Source organism: Melospiza georgiana, chromosome 1, assembly GCF_028018845.1.
Source record: "Melospiza georgiana isolate bMelGeo1 chromosome 1, bMelGeo1.pri, whole genome shotgun sequence".
In the NCBI taxonomy this organism is placed as follows: Eukaryota; Metazoa; Chordata; class Aves; order Passeriformes; family Passerellidae; genus Melospiza; species Melospiza georgiana.
The window spans coordinates 36,574,980-36,590,587 of record NC_080430.1 but is presented as its reverse complement, the minus strand read 5'-3'; the positions used below and the strand labels follow the sequence as shown (position 1 = coordinate 36,590,587).

The following is a 15,608-nucleotide window of genomic DNA, read 5'->3' as shown; positions in this document are numbered from 1 at the left end:
CAAAGTGCATATAATAAATGCAACGTTGGCTACAAGTTCCACTGAATAATAGTCATATTCTGTCAAAGAGCCCAACTTAGAAAACTGAAGTTAATTAGTCTTTTAAGAAGGGTCCCGTATCTCATTGCCAAAGTATTGTTGGTATAATTAAAGGCAAAATAGTATAAAAGATATGTACGTGTGGATATATATAGGTCTGTGTGCATACGTATATATAAAAGTAACTTCTGACTTTTCGTAGTTGGCAAGCTATCACCATTATTTAGTAGTAGTGCTTGAGATGTGAAATGTGTATTTGTTTCTCAGTGGCAAGTAATTCCTATGATCTAGTGAGGCTGGCTGTAAATTTGATAGTTGGATTGGATATTGTTTTGATAGTTACAGTTCTGGACTGCATGTTAAGTGAAATTGAACACCTTATGAAAGGTGAAACACCTTATGAAAGGTGAAAAGTGAATCTTAAACTATCTTGAAAGATAATGATGGTAAATGGTTGTTATTTCTTTAAAGACTCCTTAGAAATTTTGACCTATGTTAGGATACTGTCAAGGATTATTGTTTTAGTAAGTTAGTAATTTGATAAAATTAATGACAGTCTTGTTTGCCCAATGCATTTCAGTCTATCATATTTTAAAAAGACCAGCTCATGAACTTTAGCCCTGAAAGAGGCAAAGGCATCTTTGAATCATGGTAGATGTCGTACATATGCAGAAGGTTAATAAATGAAAAATTGTATTGAAAATTTTTGCTGAAACAAAAGTTGCTTAATATATATTCAGTAATAGGCCTTTACAATTTAATTAGAAAAAGTTACTCCAAAAATATTTGAATATTAATAAGTTTTGTTATTAAAGGGCTCTTAAAGGCATTGTTTTTACCACCATAAAAAATAAACTCCAGGAGAAGTTGCTTGGTTCCCACATTTTCTGTTTGAAAGGACAATTTGACTCTATCCAGTACAAGACTCCAAGTATATGTGCTAATAAAGGATGACATATCATTATTCTTTGGTATATTTATGATGCTCCAGAACTATTTGTATGGTTTCATTTTTAATATGAAGGTGTCACCTTAGAGTTTGTGACTCTTGCTTTTGTTGATCACAAGCACAGCACAGCACAGATGTAGTGCTGCATGTGTTCAGATTGTGAGCATTTCCCTTTAGGTCATAAAGTTTGTAAGTAATGTAAGTGAAAAGCACATGTGACTGGCATATATTTCTAAATATTCCTTGAGTTTGTGAATGTGTCCTCTCAGGTCACAGAGAACTCTCTAGCTGGTCTTTATGCTCTGGTGGAAGTACTCTTTGTGTACTTGGGAAGAAGCTTTACTAATAGGAAATAACAATTTTTTTTTTTCCTAGAAGCATGTCATCAAAATTAGAAGTTCATTATTAGAAAGATTTGAACAAGGATTTAGACATATAATAACTTTCAGCTTTTAAATGTAAGACACTTAAGGAAAATACTTCAGCTCTGCTCCACTGTATTGTTTTACTACTGTGGTTAAAGCCTTTTTTGGTTGTCCAAATGGCCTGGACTTCACCAAAAGGAAAAGGAAAATAGATATGGCTCTTTAGTTTCAGTATCTGCAATGCAGTGCCACTGGAAAGTAGAAATACTGTCTTTCTCCTCCCTTCCCAAGGGCAGCTGACCTTCTCCTCGCCAAAGAGGTGAACCCCTTGCCAGCACATATGACTACAGACTATTACATTAATCTGTTTAGCCTCAGTACCAGCTGCTTGCATGTTTTTAATTATCTTATTAGATGGTATAACAGTGACCTATGAAATAAAATGAAGGTGAGTATTTTTTAACTTTATTTTAAAGGCTATTTTTCTAAATATATTTTAATGACCTAATTATGACTTTTAGGGAGAGCCATTGATGCAGACATTCAATTTGGCTGACAGAATCTAACATCTCAAGGACACTTATTTTCTTTCAAGGTGGATTCATACATTAATACTGCTTCTAATAAATATATAGCCTAAAAAAGCTCACTTTTCATACTTGTGTATGAACTTACTTTATGATTCAGAGACTCATGACTGCTATGTTGGATAATTTCTTAATACATCTCTGCATATATATATAAGTTTAATTCTTATCCCATGTATCAAGATAAAGTTCTTTCCTCTGTGGCTTAAATTCCATGACAAATGATGATTGCTCAAAGCTGTGGGTTGTGTAGACAAGGTGTATTCTTTCTTCTGCTCATATTTCAAACAGGCAGAGGATCTAGTGTAAGAAAGACTTTTGTGTTCCATTTTCTCCCCCTGACTTCTTGCAGATTCTGCTTGCCAGATGTTTCCTTCCTTGATGCAGGAAGGCAATGTGGTCCTGCTGGCTGAGGCGTTTCCTGTGTGCCAGCCAGCTGCTGGCACTGAGCGTACAGAACAAAGGCAGCAAGGGGTGCAAGCTGTTCCCCCTTGGTTCTTCCCACTTCCAAAAGTGGTGCTCAAACTTTGCCCTTTGGCTTTTGTTGGCAGTTGAACCAGAAGTAGCTACATAGCCTCTGTCCTTACATTTTAAACATACTGTGAAGATGTGTGCAACTTACATACCTCCACCTTAAGGAAAACTTTGTCTTACTCTATTAGGAAGCAGCCCTTTTCCATCTACACAAACCTATCTAGTCTTGTTCATACACAGACAATGCTACTTTATTGTTTTAATTTTAATCCACTCCTGTGCAATTACAGTTTTATTTTTCCTGATTTTGTTCATGTCCACACATAATCAAGAGATGTAAAGAACAAGCTTGTTTCTATGGGTTTTTCTATTATTTTGAAATAGGAAAAATTAGATGCAGAAGGCAATGCAGTAAAATTGTCACTGCAACTCCACTCCACGGTGCAAGGAGAATTCACAGCACATGCATCCTTTCTCTCTTTCCACAAGGAAGCAGTAAAACTGGCATCCATGTTTATTTTGTTTTATCCTAAGCCATTTGCTAGACTCTGTTCCAGTCGATTCCATTTATGTGCAAAGAGGCCTTTTCAGTGTGAGTTAATTTTGTCTGGGAGCATGTAAATTCTCTCCTTGATTCTTCTGAAAGATCATGTTCACAATGTGCTAAGAATCTTTCTCTGGATGTGGTAGTCTGTGCCAGTACTCTTATTTGTCAGTGTTTGTGATGCTGTTAGGAATTCCATCTTGCAAATCTCCTTTTTCCAGCAAGAGAAAGTGACTGTTTGCTCTGATCACAGGTTTCCTCCTGTAAAAACATGTTCTTTTTACTCCAAAACCTGGAAGATCACTTTTACACCTATTAAAAGCTTAGAAGATTTCTGATTTTCTCTGAATTCTTTAAAATTGCATTTTTTTTTTCCTTTTAAGGAGACTTACTTACATTATTTCTGTCTCTTTCTTTTCAAATTTGCATTATTTACTTCTTCCTTTCTAGTTGATCCTTGCTGCATTCCTTGCCTGGTGTTCTAAGGAATTGGTGAATGATATCATAAGAGGAGGAAGAATAAATTGTGATTAAGGAACTGAAAAACTATATCCAATATACTTTTTCTAAAATACAAACATTTCAACACATGTATTTTCGATTTTTCTAACTTTTCTAGTGAAAATTCTATTACTTTCTAAAGACATAGAAATAGTAATATGGACTTGCTTTCTGGTTTAATGCAATGTAATGGGGAAAAGCAAATTTAAGATATTTGCTTAAAGCTTGAGATGGTTTTGACAGAGAATCAGAAAGGAAGGATTGAGTTACCAACATCTTTTGTTGGTAGAAGGCTTTTTTTATGGATTGGCTGCAAGAAGGAAAGACGTAGATTGTGAAGAGAGACCATGGAAGACAGAATGGTAATTTCTAAAGGCCATGGGAAGCAAGTGAAAATTTTAGTTCACTCCTGATTTATTGTACTTGAAAATCAGTATATTATTGACACCACAATCAACTGATGCCATATTTTCCCTTACTAATGCTTCAAGTTGCTTTCATTATGAATTTATTTTACTTTTTTACTCTCAATAACCTTCAGACTTTCATGGCAATTGGGAGATTTGACCGGGGACATTTTCAAGAAGGCTAAGAAGGAGGATGTAGGAAAATGGATCAGTTACCCACAGTCTGTAGTCAGGACAAGTAGGAAGTAAATGTTCTTCATGTACATGCAAATAATTTCAAAGATACTGGGGATTTACACTAGAAAGCTTTGACTCTGCAACTGGCAACCTCAGTTACAATACAAAAATAAAAATAGTTGAACATAATATCAACATTTTGTCTCACCATTCTATAAATGTATGCAGAAAATAATGAGTAGAGAAAAATGTGGTGGTGAAATTTAGACTTCGAAATGGCTGTAACAAGAATTCTTCTCTAAAAGCTGAACTGGTCAAGGGTTGGAAATTATGTGCTTTCCAAAGGCCAAACTTGGCTCTTTGGCTGAGAACCACCAAGGCAAAGTGGACAATTTGGAATATGGAGAAGGATATCTTTGTGTTCTGTGTCAGACCTAGTGCTGTGAGGAAGGATGCTGGCAGAGCATCCTGCTGCCAGTGCAGCCTTATTTCAGTTCCCTAAACTGTGCTGCACACACACACTGGTAGCTTAAAGAGCATAGCTAACTAATAACTTTATTTGCTGGAATGTTTGCCTTAAGAAAGTGATTTTACCTTTCTTCTCACAAACCTTTTTAACTGTATGTCAGCCAAAAGCAGATGAAACCTGAACTGTTTAGAAAAATCTGCCCTTTGAATGTTCAGCCTCCCAGCAACACAGCCATGCATATTCACACTTACATGGCTGTTAGCTCTGCCACGTATCCTGAGGCAGGACTTTGAGAAAAAGAGGAAAATACATGTATTTTCCAAACAGACTGATAAGCCTTCACATTAAAGCTGTCAAATGGATTTTCAGGGTAGCAAATAGAAATCTGTGTGTTTCAGAAATATTTTTTTAGGAATTCTACTTCTTACTACTTGATACTACCTTTCAATTTTTTTCCTCTGTTTTTATAGAATTAACTCTCTTTATTGCATTCCTGAAAGTTGCCTCACTTTTTTCTCAACTGTTGATTTTACAACATAATAAATAATACAAACTATGCATGTTTCTTGGATTTATGCAGTATGTTTGAAGGGAATTGTTGCCTCTATTTAAATATTTAAATATAGACACTTGATGTTCCTCTCAATAAAGATCTCATGTTGCAAAACATATGACACAATAATTTGAGAGTTGGTTTTCTTTCTGATGGCCTGCTCAGTAGCCTGTTGCTTCATTGATGCCCCTGAGGAGCCCAGTTTGGGTCTCAACATTTTAAAAAGCAGATTTTGAAGATGAAGACTAGTATAAAAATGTGAAATGGGCTTTTCCAGAAGCACACATGCCATTGTTTTAAGATGATTTTGTCAATTCTAGCAGTGCTGCTCAAGAATTTTCTTTGTATTTCTCTGAGGCTATCTATTTTATCCTTTAATATTGGTTTAGAGGATGGAATAAGCTTGAGATTTAGATTGAAATCCTAAATATGTATGCAAATGTTTCAGTAGTATAGCAGTATTCTTTGATAGACTGAGAGTATTCTTTGTTATCTAAATGTTGTTGTAAATATCAAATTGGTCTTGTTTCTGCAAGGACTCAAAAAAGGTATTTCAAAACTTGGCATGAAATATTTTAAAAAGGCACGAGACAAAATAATGATGCACACTATCTGATGACCCGGTAGGTACTGGTTTCTTTGTTAACTGCAGTTTCACTTGAACATGAATTATCAACAGTAATATTTACCAGGTAGATCTGAGCCCCTGCAGTCACAGAACTGAAACTTTTGCCTTTTCTCAGTGGCATAGATTGTAGTTTCATGTGGTTCTTCACATTTTTGCATTTTTCTGGGTTTTAGTGTCTTCCACAGAGTTTTGGTGTTGTCTGAACATGATGGTACAAAAATACTTCTAACACTAGTTTTAGACTTTGGCAGGATCTGCATTCATGCATTTCCCCAGCTTTATCCTCTAAATCAGTAAATGCAGAAGCATCAGTTATTGTTGTCTGTGCTAAACTAGTCTCCCTCAATTGTATTTCTTCCTCTTCTGAACAGAGTATGTATTTTGTAAGCAGCCTTAATGGGCTACCATTGCATTCTTCTGCATATCTATGCTTGATGTTGGTTTTACCATTATGCTGGAGATGGACATTTAGCGGCAGAGCCAGAGGCAGATGTTCTGCTTCTGCCTGTCAGTAGAGGAGTCTTTGTTACCTCTCCCCAACATGCACAAGCTCAATGTTGCCTCAGTAAAGCTCTTGGAACTATTTGAATTTATTTCCTAGGCATATTGTTAGATTATTAATGTCGTGCATTCTGAAAGAGTTTATAGTTGCTCATTCCTCAATAGCTGAGCAATAGTGGAATTCCAGTGACTTATTAGTAAGATGTTAGACCTTAGAGATTTACATACCTTTTCAAGAATGCTATTTATGTGCATGTAGAATTTTACTTAGACTTTCTGGAGTAAAGTCCTGCTTGTTGTGATCTCTACTAACAGTCAACTGAAAGGAACATTTCTGTTCCAAACTTCAGGCTTCTGTATCTGAAAATCTGATGCTTGTAATTGCCTTAACAAGAATCATATCCACAAATCATATCCTCTTGAAAAGAAAGAAAAATAGACTTTTGTATATGATTTGCTCAGAGGTCAACCTCATTTCTTATAAGAAAGAGAGTGCGTGTCTTAGAGCAGACCCCAGTATACAATTCTTTGGCAGAGAGATTTAAACTCTTGTGGTTATGACATAAGTGCAAGTTTCAAAAGTTGGAAAAGAGCAGATGAGACCTATGAACAATTCCTGCAGAATTAATCCCTTCATTGATTTGCCTGCTTTTTCTTTCATACATATTGAGCACTTTTCCCGCTTTGAAGTAATGCAACTGTCCCTAATTCATGCCAGTAGATATTTTACATTGGACAGCAGAGATAACACATATGAAATTAAGTCTCTTAAAGAACTATTATTCCAACAATTTTTTTCTCATTCAGGTCTGTGTTGGTTTGGCACGACCTGGTTTTGGTAGCAGGGGGGCCACAAAGGTGGCTTCTGTGAGAAACTGCTGGAAGCTTCCACCATGCCCAGCAGAGCCAATCCCTGATGGCTCTGAAGATGGACATGCTGCTGGCCAAGGCTGGGCCAGTTAGACATGTTGGTAAGGCCTCTGTGACAGCATATTTAAGAAGAAGATCAAAGTGGAGCATGCAGTTTTTCTTATAGTCAGAGAGGAGAAGGAGGTGAGAACATGTAAGAGAAAACAACATGGAGACAGCAAGGTCAGTGGAGAAGGAAGGGCAGGATGTGCTCCAGGCTCCAGAGCTGAGATTCCTCTGCAGGCTGTGGTAAAGACCACGGTGAAGCAGCCATGCCCCTGCAGCCCATGGGGATCCACAGGGGATGCGGATATCCACACACAGCCCGTGGGGGAGTGCCCACACCAGAGCAGGTGGATTCCTGGAAGAGTCTGTGATCCAGTTGGAGACCAGGTGGAGGGAGGGAGCCTGTTTCCAGGCTGGAGCAGCCTGTCCTTGGAGGACTGCAGCCCATGGAAAGAGTGACCCATGTTGCAGCAGTTCTGGGAGGACTCTGTTTCCATGGGAGCGACTCGTGTTTGCAGATGGTGCAGTTTGGCTGCTGCTCGTGAGCATGGACCCACCCCAGAGAAGTTCACAGGCAACTGTCTCCCATGGGAGGGATCCCATGGCCTCACAGGGGAAGGACTCCTCTCCCTGAGCAGCAGGAGAAAACCTTGGATGACAAACTGAACAAGCCCCCATGCCTTGTCTCCCTGTGCTGTCGGTGCGAAGGAGTGAGGGGTTGGGAGGAAAAAAGATGTTTTAAGGGCTTCTTTTACTTCTCATTATCCTCTTCTGACTCTGTTAGTAGTAAATTCACTTTGCAACTTTGAGGCTGTTTTGCTCTTGAAGTGTTATCTCCTGGTCCTTAACTCAATGTTTTTCTCTCCTCTCCCTAGCTGTGGCACGGGAGGTTGAGGGAGCAGCTTTGATGGGTGCCTGGCATTGCACCAGTGTCAAACCACGACGGGGTCTTATATTATATGTATTTATTATTACTATGAAGACTTTACAGTATGCCGAATAGAACATTAGACAGGATACTCAAATAAGAATCTAAAATGAAAATATTTACAAAATAATCAGAAAACATTAACATTGACATTTGCCTTTAATTGTACACTCTACAGGTTGTATAACACAGGATCATGCATTTCATTTTCTAGTTTGATTAAAAGCAAATGCGTGTGCTTATTCATAGTTTCGGTGGTTCCTGTTAGCTCTTGAAATCTTTCACTGCAGTGAAGCAAATGGAATATGGTAGACATGAGTTCCAATCTTAATTGCTCTTTTCATGTTGACCGTTGGGTTTTCTGCAATCCTGGGTTAACAAGGTTCTTAGATATTATTTTACATAGTAGGGCTATATAATTTTAAATGTTATTTTTTTAGAATTGATTGCTTGTTCATATTAAACAGTGTTACCACTATTAAAAGTCTCTAGAATTGTAAAGCTTAGATTATTAGCCTTCATTCAAAATACTTGAGACATGAATTAGGGAATGCTGTTCAGAAAGGATTTTAAATATCATTCAGCTCTACTAAAACTGAGGCAGATCCCAGCTTCCAAGTAATTTCTTTTTCAGTTGCTTATAGCTTTTTTTTGTGATCCTAGCAGCCAAGGGGGAATGCAGAGGAGATACAATCTTGCCAAATTTCTTTTGGCGGTTTTAAAAGTAATTTGGTTCAAAACGTGTTTGGAATCGCATTACTTTTTTTTTTTTTAAGGCATAATATCTGCACTAATACAATTTCAGAAGTGTTGAAATTACTTTCTTACTGTGTAGCAATCACTTCCAGCAGCTGGTGAGAAAAATAACCTGAAGAGTTTCTTTCCTTTCTGTTCTTTCTTTTCACAGTTGCACTGGTTGAAACCTTTTGCTAACTCAGCTGACACACTGGCATTTTCAAAGACATTGTGGGAATGTCATCCACTTGCAGAACAATGTGAATAGCTTCAGAGTCTGACCTGTTGTGTGCACAGGGGAATGTGGCACTCTTGAAACATAGCTACCTTAGGGAGGCGGCTTGGCAGGAGTTATAATGGCCAATGATGCTGCAGAATTTACAATGGGGAATTAAGAATATTATACATGGTAGAAACAGGAAGGTTATTTAGATAGCCATAATATACTGTAGTTACTGAAATATACGTGGCTGGGAAAGAAAGGCCCAGATTTTCCTCAAGCTGTGTCTGCTGTATACCATACGTTGTATTTAAACGAGGCAGAATCATGGTAAACAATCGTAGGCAGCTCCCTGCAGAAGGTGAGGATGTGTGGGAGACAAGGAGACAAAAATGACCAGATAGTCTTTCTGACTTGGAGACTAGGGGATGTGAGAGGAATGGAGGAAGCTGCTCTACACCATTGGAATGACTTGCTGCTCTTTTGGTCACTTGGGGCTACTGGCACTTGGGAGAAGCTGAAGGCAGCCCTAAACTCTGCAGTCTAACACTGCTGTAGGCATCTTTGCTCTTATCTAGAACACCTTTGGTTTTCAAAGTAATTAATAATCAAGACCCAGAAGTAAACACTTTTTTTTTTTTTTTTAAGACTATGGTCCTAGCTGAAAGGTGGTGCATTCACAAACACAGAACTTCCGGTCTCAGCATGAATCATGAGCTTGCTCCTGTCACAGAGGAAGACAACCATAATTTCCTGGCTTGCTGAGTCCATTCCTTGTCCAAGTCCAGTTCTTGGCAGCTATATCTTACAATTCTGTTTTAAAAAACTCGCTCTCTCAACTCAGCTTAAAAGGCTGAAAACCATCTAACTTCATCTTGCATATATTTAGGGCAATTTGCAAAACCAGAGTTTGCTGGTATTTAGTATAACCCACTCTGTGACCCTCCTTAGCAGAGTAAATGTGGTGAGATCTTAGCCTGGAGTCATAATAGTAGTTTCCCTCTTCCTGGTTTCATTTGGTCTCCCAGGGAGAAGTAATAGTCTCCCATGTGACAGGGGGAGGAGGAGATGTTCACCTTAAGGACATGCATTGAAAATAAATCTGAAACACATTTCCTTGCACATAACCCAGCTCCTTCCCTTGAAATTGCCCTTTGTATTTTAAAGTGGCTGCAGAAAGTCTGCGAGCAAGTCGTGGGCTACTAAGACTATCAGATGGCTTCAGCTGTTCTTGAGATTCATTTCAGTAGAAGTTGCAGGAAATATAGGTTTAATTCTTTTATTCAAACTCAGTAGATGGTTTGGGACAATTAATTTCCAATTGTTTCCCAGTAGAGCAGATTTACTTGTATATTAATGAGGCACAGGTGTTAGGCCCCTGGTGCCTGCATGCCTGGGAGGCATATTTAGGTTGTTTATCTAGTCAGCCATAGGTACTGCAAGGTACTCAAGCTTGCCTTTAACAGTTTATACAGTGAGGCTTTTTAATTTTTTGATGTTTTTTTAAATTTCCTAGCACCTGTTAAAATTTTAAAACTGATCATGTAGAAAGAAGTAGGAGTGATTTCAATAGTAAATAGCACTAAATGTTAAAGAAAGTCATCTTCTATGATGCTTAACTGCCCAGCTTGACATTAAGAAGAAAAGAAGGTTCATTTAAGCAAATACGTCATGTGAAGAGCTAATACAGTCAACAGTGTACTTTTCTGTTGCATATTTTTGGAATAGGTACTTCTTTGTCTACAGCTGAAACATGAATGTGCTTATATTAATATTCATTTTTCTTGTTTATTCACTGAACTGCAGTACCAACATTTTAGAGGAAATGGAATAGCCTCCATAGACATTATGAATTTCAGTAGCTGGCATAATTATAGCGATCTACATATTCATTAAATCCAAAGAAGAAATGTGTCCAAAAAAACAGCCATGCGTTTAGAAGTGGTACACAACTAAATATATACATTTTAAAAAGTTGCTTTCCTCTGCTTATCCAAAATTGTATAGTGTCATATAGTCCTTAAATCAGCTAAGGCTTTTTTTTGTTTAAATGTTCATTCCTTTTGCTTTTGCAGTAAAGAATGGGAAGAACTATTTGTAAACAACAATTACTTGGCAACTATACGGCTGAAGGGGATTAATGGGCAGCTGAGAAGCAGCAGGTTCCGTAGTGTTTGCTGGAAGGTAAGAAGAGAAAATATTTATTTACAGTTTGTGGTTGCAATATATCAACACATTACCTGATGCGCTGGAAGATTATCGATGCAAAGAATCATGAATTTTCCAAGAGACTTCATCCCAATGTTTTTCTACCCGTTTTTATAATTCATTGGACATTTGCTAACCACATCAAATTGCTTTAAAGCTGAATTGCAGGTAATAGCAAAAGAATCCTAGGAAAGTGTATCTTTGTGCTGGTGATATGTTTAGAATTGAGTGCCATACAGCCATCTCTCCTCTCAGTATCTGTGCAGGGAAGTCATGCAGTGGAAATAGATAGGAAGTTAGTCTAAAAAATTATGGTTTTGTGGAATTTGGGACTGCTTTAAAATCAGTCTGATGCTTCTGCTATCTGGTTTTCCCAGTGAAATGAGAAAGTGAAGATCAATCCCTCTTGTAAGGACTGGATGAAGAGGGAAGCAAGGTCTTCCAAAAGCACAACAGCTCCTTGGGAGTTATTTGGTGGTTTGTTTTAAAGTAGCAGGGAAAGGAAGAGAGAAAGAAAGCAAGGTAATACAGGGTAGCTCTCTAAAGTCCAAACAAATTTTTTACAATGACATCAAGTCTTCTGTTGTGCACTATCTCAGATAGTAGAGAAAATTTTTCTAGTATAATTACTGTGTGTTAATGCTGATCATTTAAATTACTTCATTTGGAATTTCTGAACCATCATTTTGGCACAGAGACCTATAAAAAGAAATTTTAAATACTCCTTTTATATGAATGAAAGAAAGTTTGAAAATTAAAATATATGTAGCATTGAACTAGTTTAAAGTTAATGAAAATATTTTATTCAGCAAGCCCAGTGAATATATGCCACCTGCATTGTTTTACCAGTTTGCTTCTTTTTAAGTCTCTAAATTAGAAGGCCATAACTCAAAGCTCTGAACTAACACAAACAACAAGTCCTTCTCTAGCTATCAATTAAATCAAGGAGTGGTTTTATTTTAGAAATAAGGCAAGGTTTATTTGCTTGTCCCAATATGCATAAGGGTTCTGTTGTTAAATTCTGAAATTTAGGAATGATTTGTCAGTACTTCTGTTTGTCAGTATTACTGTTTCTTAACACTTTACAATGTGCAAACAAAAACATTGAAAAAGCAAGAAAATACTGGGGTTTTTCCTTGCTTCAAATGCAATTAAATAGTATTTTGCTCTGCATGTTTCTTTCTAAGCCTTTTCAAAGAGACATGAAAAAACTGAGATGTAAGCTTTCTCAAGGACTTTCTGCAAAACTGCCTCTCTTAGCTGTCTTGCAATTCCAGAGCATGTTGCAATTCTCACATTGGGTATATCCCTCGGTGCTTAGGTCCTGCTCTGCATTTGTGTTTTGTTTTAAGCACGTTGCATTAGGTCATCAGTGCTACATAAATAGCTTCAAATTTTGTATCTTTTTTTCACATCTTTGCATATTATTTCTGCCTTGGAAGTCACCATCAACTTTACTGTAGCTGTAACAGTTTACAAAGCTTGAGTTCATGGCTTCAGTTGACTTTAATGCTTAATTTTGCCCTATAGAACTGCTGTTGTTCCTAGCTATTTATTTATGGACTAGAAAGCACTGAAACCAGAAATATTTATAGCTGTTTTCTTTCTCTTTCTTTCTGGGGTGGTTTATGCTGTCTGATAGAATTTAAATGGAAAGCTGTGCAAAACTGATGAAACTTAATGAATTTATTTTGTTTTGCTAATAGCTATTTCTGGACGTTCTACCACAAGATAGAAGTCAATGGATTAAAACCACTTCAGACTTAAGAACTTCTTACAGTAAGATCAAAGAAATTGTAAGTTGGTACAAAATAGGTTCTCATACTTTGGCATAGATATTAACATTTATAGCATAACACGAGAGGATCTGATTATTTTCCTGTTTTTGTCTAGCACATTACAAACCCTCGGAAAGCAGGACAGCAAGATCTGATAATCAACAACCCACTCTCTCAGGATGAAGGGGTAAGTTAACCCAACACTTGCTACTAAAGTTCTCATCTTTGTGATACTGACACAAGTGAGTTCTTGCTGAAGCAGGCAAAATGGCAGATGGTAAAATCTCCCTCCTAAATGTCCAAACTGACTTGTGTTAACAGTTGTTCCACATGTTCTGCTGGACAGCTGGAAATGCTCATTTCCAAGTTCATATTCTGATTTTTAGGGCTTAATTCAGGGAAGGCTGTGGTAAAAAAAAAATCACTGCTAGACTATATTTAACTGATGCGCTTTTTTATCTCTGTATGTTTTCATTTTATACATCAAATAGCTCTAGTTTAAGGAGTGTTCAAACAGTCAATATGAGGTGAATGCTGTTAACAGAACAATGAAATACATTCCTCTGGAACAGTTTTTTTACTGCATTTTGTTATACCTGAAAAGCTTTTAAGAATTTTATAGCACATATCTTTAAGCTTTTCTATTAATTATGTTACCATTGTTACCATCAGAATTCTTTTTTTTTCAATTTTTTAAAATAACTTAATGCAATGAAAATAAGTGGTTTGGCTGCACTTAAGAGATTTACACCTGAAAAGACTGTCTCAGATATCTCTGGTGATATTACTCCTGTTTTGTTCATAAACAGAAGCCCATACTTCATCTCTAGAGTGGTACTGTGCTCCTTATTTAATTTAGAAGGAGAGAGCTCTGCAGCTGTTATGACTGTGCACATCATCAAACTATTCTTGTATCCATCTGGACAGAAAGTTGTGTCAAATGTAAAAGATTTAAAGCATTTCTGCTGTAGTTTGTGATTACACACAGTGGCTCAACCTGCTTTCTGCCTGTGGTGTCTTTCAGATATAGAAAACAAAGGTTAACATGTCAGAATATGTGGCAGGGGATTAATCTATAAAAGAAAGCCACTGACCAAATCAGGCATAGGACTGAAGAACAAAGTGCCTTTGAGCCTCTGCTGTGACTGAATGTTGCACCCATTTTGTGTCCTGAGTTTTCCTTCCTTTCGCAATGCAGCTTCTGTTTGTATCCTCTGTTCTGATGGGCCAGGGTGGGAGCAGGAATAGGGGAGTTCCAAAATGTGGTCTAGCTGCAGGAAAAGAGTTGTGAATTAAAAACATACAGTGAGTACTCACTGTATGTGAGACATTATCAAAGATATAAATATTTTTGAAGTCTAGATTTTTTCCCAAGTTGTAGCACAAATATAGCAACTAATTAACATGGGGTTTTGTTATTTTACTTCCCTCCCTATAGATAGCATTAATTTACTTTCTCTTTTCATTCTGTGGAGCATAAGCCATCATGGGAAAAAATTACCAGGAGGCCAGAAATTGTGGAAGTATGGTACAGACTCTGTGCTGTATTTCATTGACTGGTGCTGCTGCTATCTGAAAACTTACCTAACCTTCATGAAGGCTGCTATAACTTTTGTTCAATCTGTATTTTGATCAAGCTACCATCCCTTTACAATAAATAATAGTTTCCAATACTTTTTCTAGAGCATACAATTAACAGCACTTTCTGACTTCTTTCCTGTTAGCTTTTACAACATATTTGTAAGCAGGGCATGGAAACAAAAGAGAAACCATGGAAATGGTCGTAAGCATAGCTACAGAGGAAGCTAAGCCTACTTCAGATTCTTTTTTTTAATATTTTTTATTTTGATAGTGAGCTTTAAATACTCTGGCTTTTCCTATCATAATTTTTTTTTTTAGAATGGCCAGTCTTGGTCTTCAGAGTGGATTAGAATGATGATGTTTTCATAATAGGTATTTGATTATCATTCACTCCTTATATGATTTTGTCTCCACTATAACAAGCTAACTTACTCCCAAACAACTTCTTATTATGGATATTGCTGCAACTTCCAATTAAAGTCCATACATCCATAGAAGAGGTATGGTATAGTCCAGTGATACAGACCTTTTTCCTCACATGAACAACTGGATTTTTTCCAGTTGAATTGCTGGTTCTGATAAGTTTGACTTTACTCTGCCATTCTAAATATTCTTCCTGGAACCCAAACAAGTAACTTATAAACCTGCAGCCATCCATTGAGCAAATGCCATGAGCCTAGGACAAGGATCCAGGAATTTGAATACTTTTATTTCTGATCCACACTGACTTTCTCAGATATGTTGTGCTGATCACCAACATTCTTTATCTCCCATAAAATACTGATATACCTGTCTGCCGGGAATGTTGAGGATTAATTTGTCAATATTTGTACAGTGCTTTGCAGTACTTTGTAGTTTAAAAGCCTTAAGTATTAGTAGAAGTCTGGTTTCATACAATTATTTTTTCTTATTTCAGAGTCTTTGGAATAAATTTTTCCAGGATAAAGAGCTTCGAGCAATGATTGAACAAGATGTGACGAGAACGTATGTAGATATTTAAGAGAAATTCCTATATATAAATTTATATTCTGCATTTTTATGTGGTATAT

At 37.0% G+C, this 15,608-nt stretch overlaps 1 protein-coding gene across 8 annotated transcripts in view; it reads left to right on the top strand.

Moving 5' to 3' along the window:
- Positions 1–15,608, top strand: part of TBC1D5 (TBC1 domain family member 5) — a 316,832-nt gene that overhangs the window by 162,512 nt on the left and 138,712 nt on the right. For all 8 annotated transcript variants that reach the window (XM_058039756.1, XM_058039673.1, XM_058039586.1 and 5 more), the window contains 4 exons: positions 11,068–11,176; positions 12,907–12,996; positions 13,094–13,165; positions 15,476–15,543. In XM_058039756.1, coding sequence (XP_057895739.1) covers positions 11,068–11,176; positions 12,907–12,996; positions 13,094–13,165; positions 15,476–15,543 — 339 coding nt within the window. The remainder of the gene's footprint in view (positions 1–11,067; positions 11,177–12,906; positions 12,997–13,093; positions 13,166–15,475; positions 15,544–15,608) is intronic.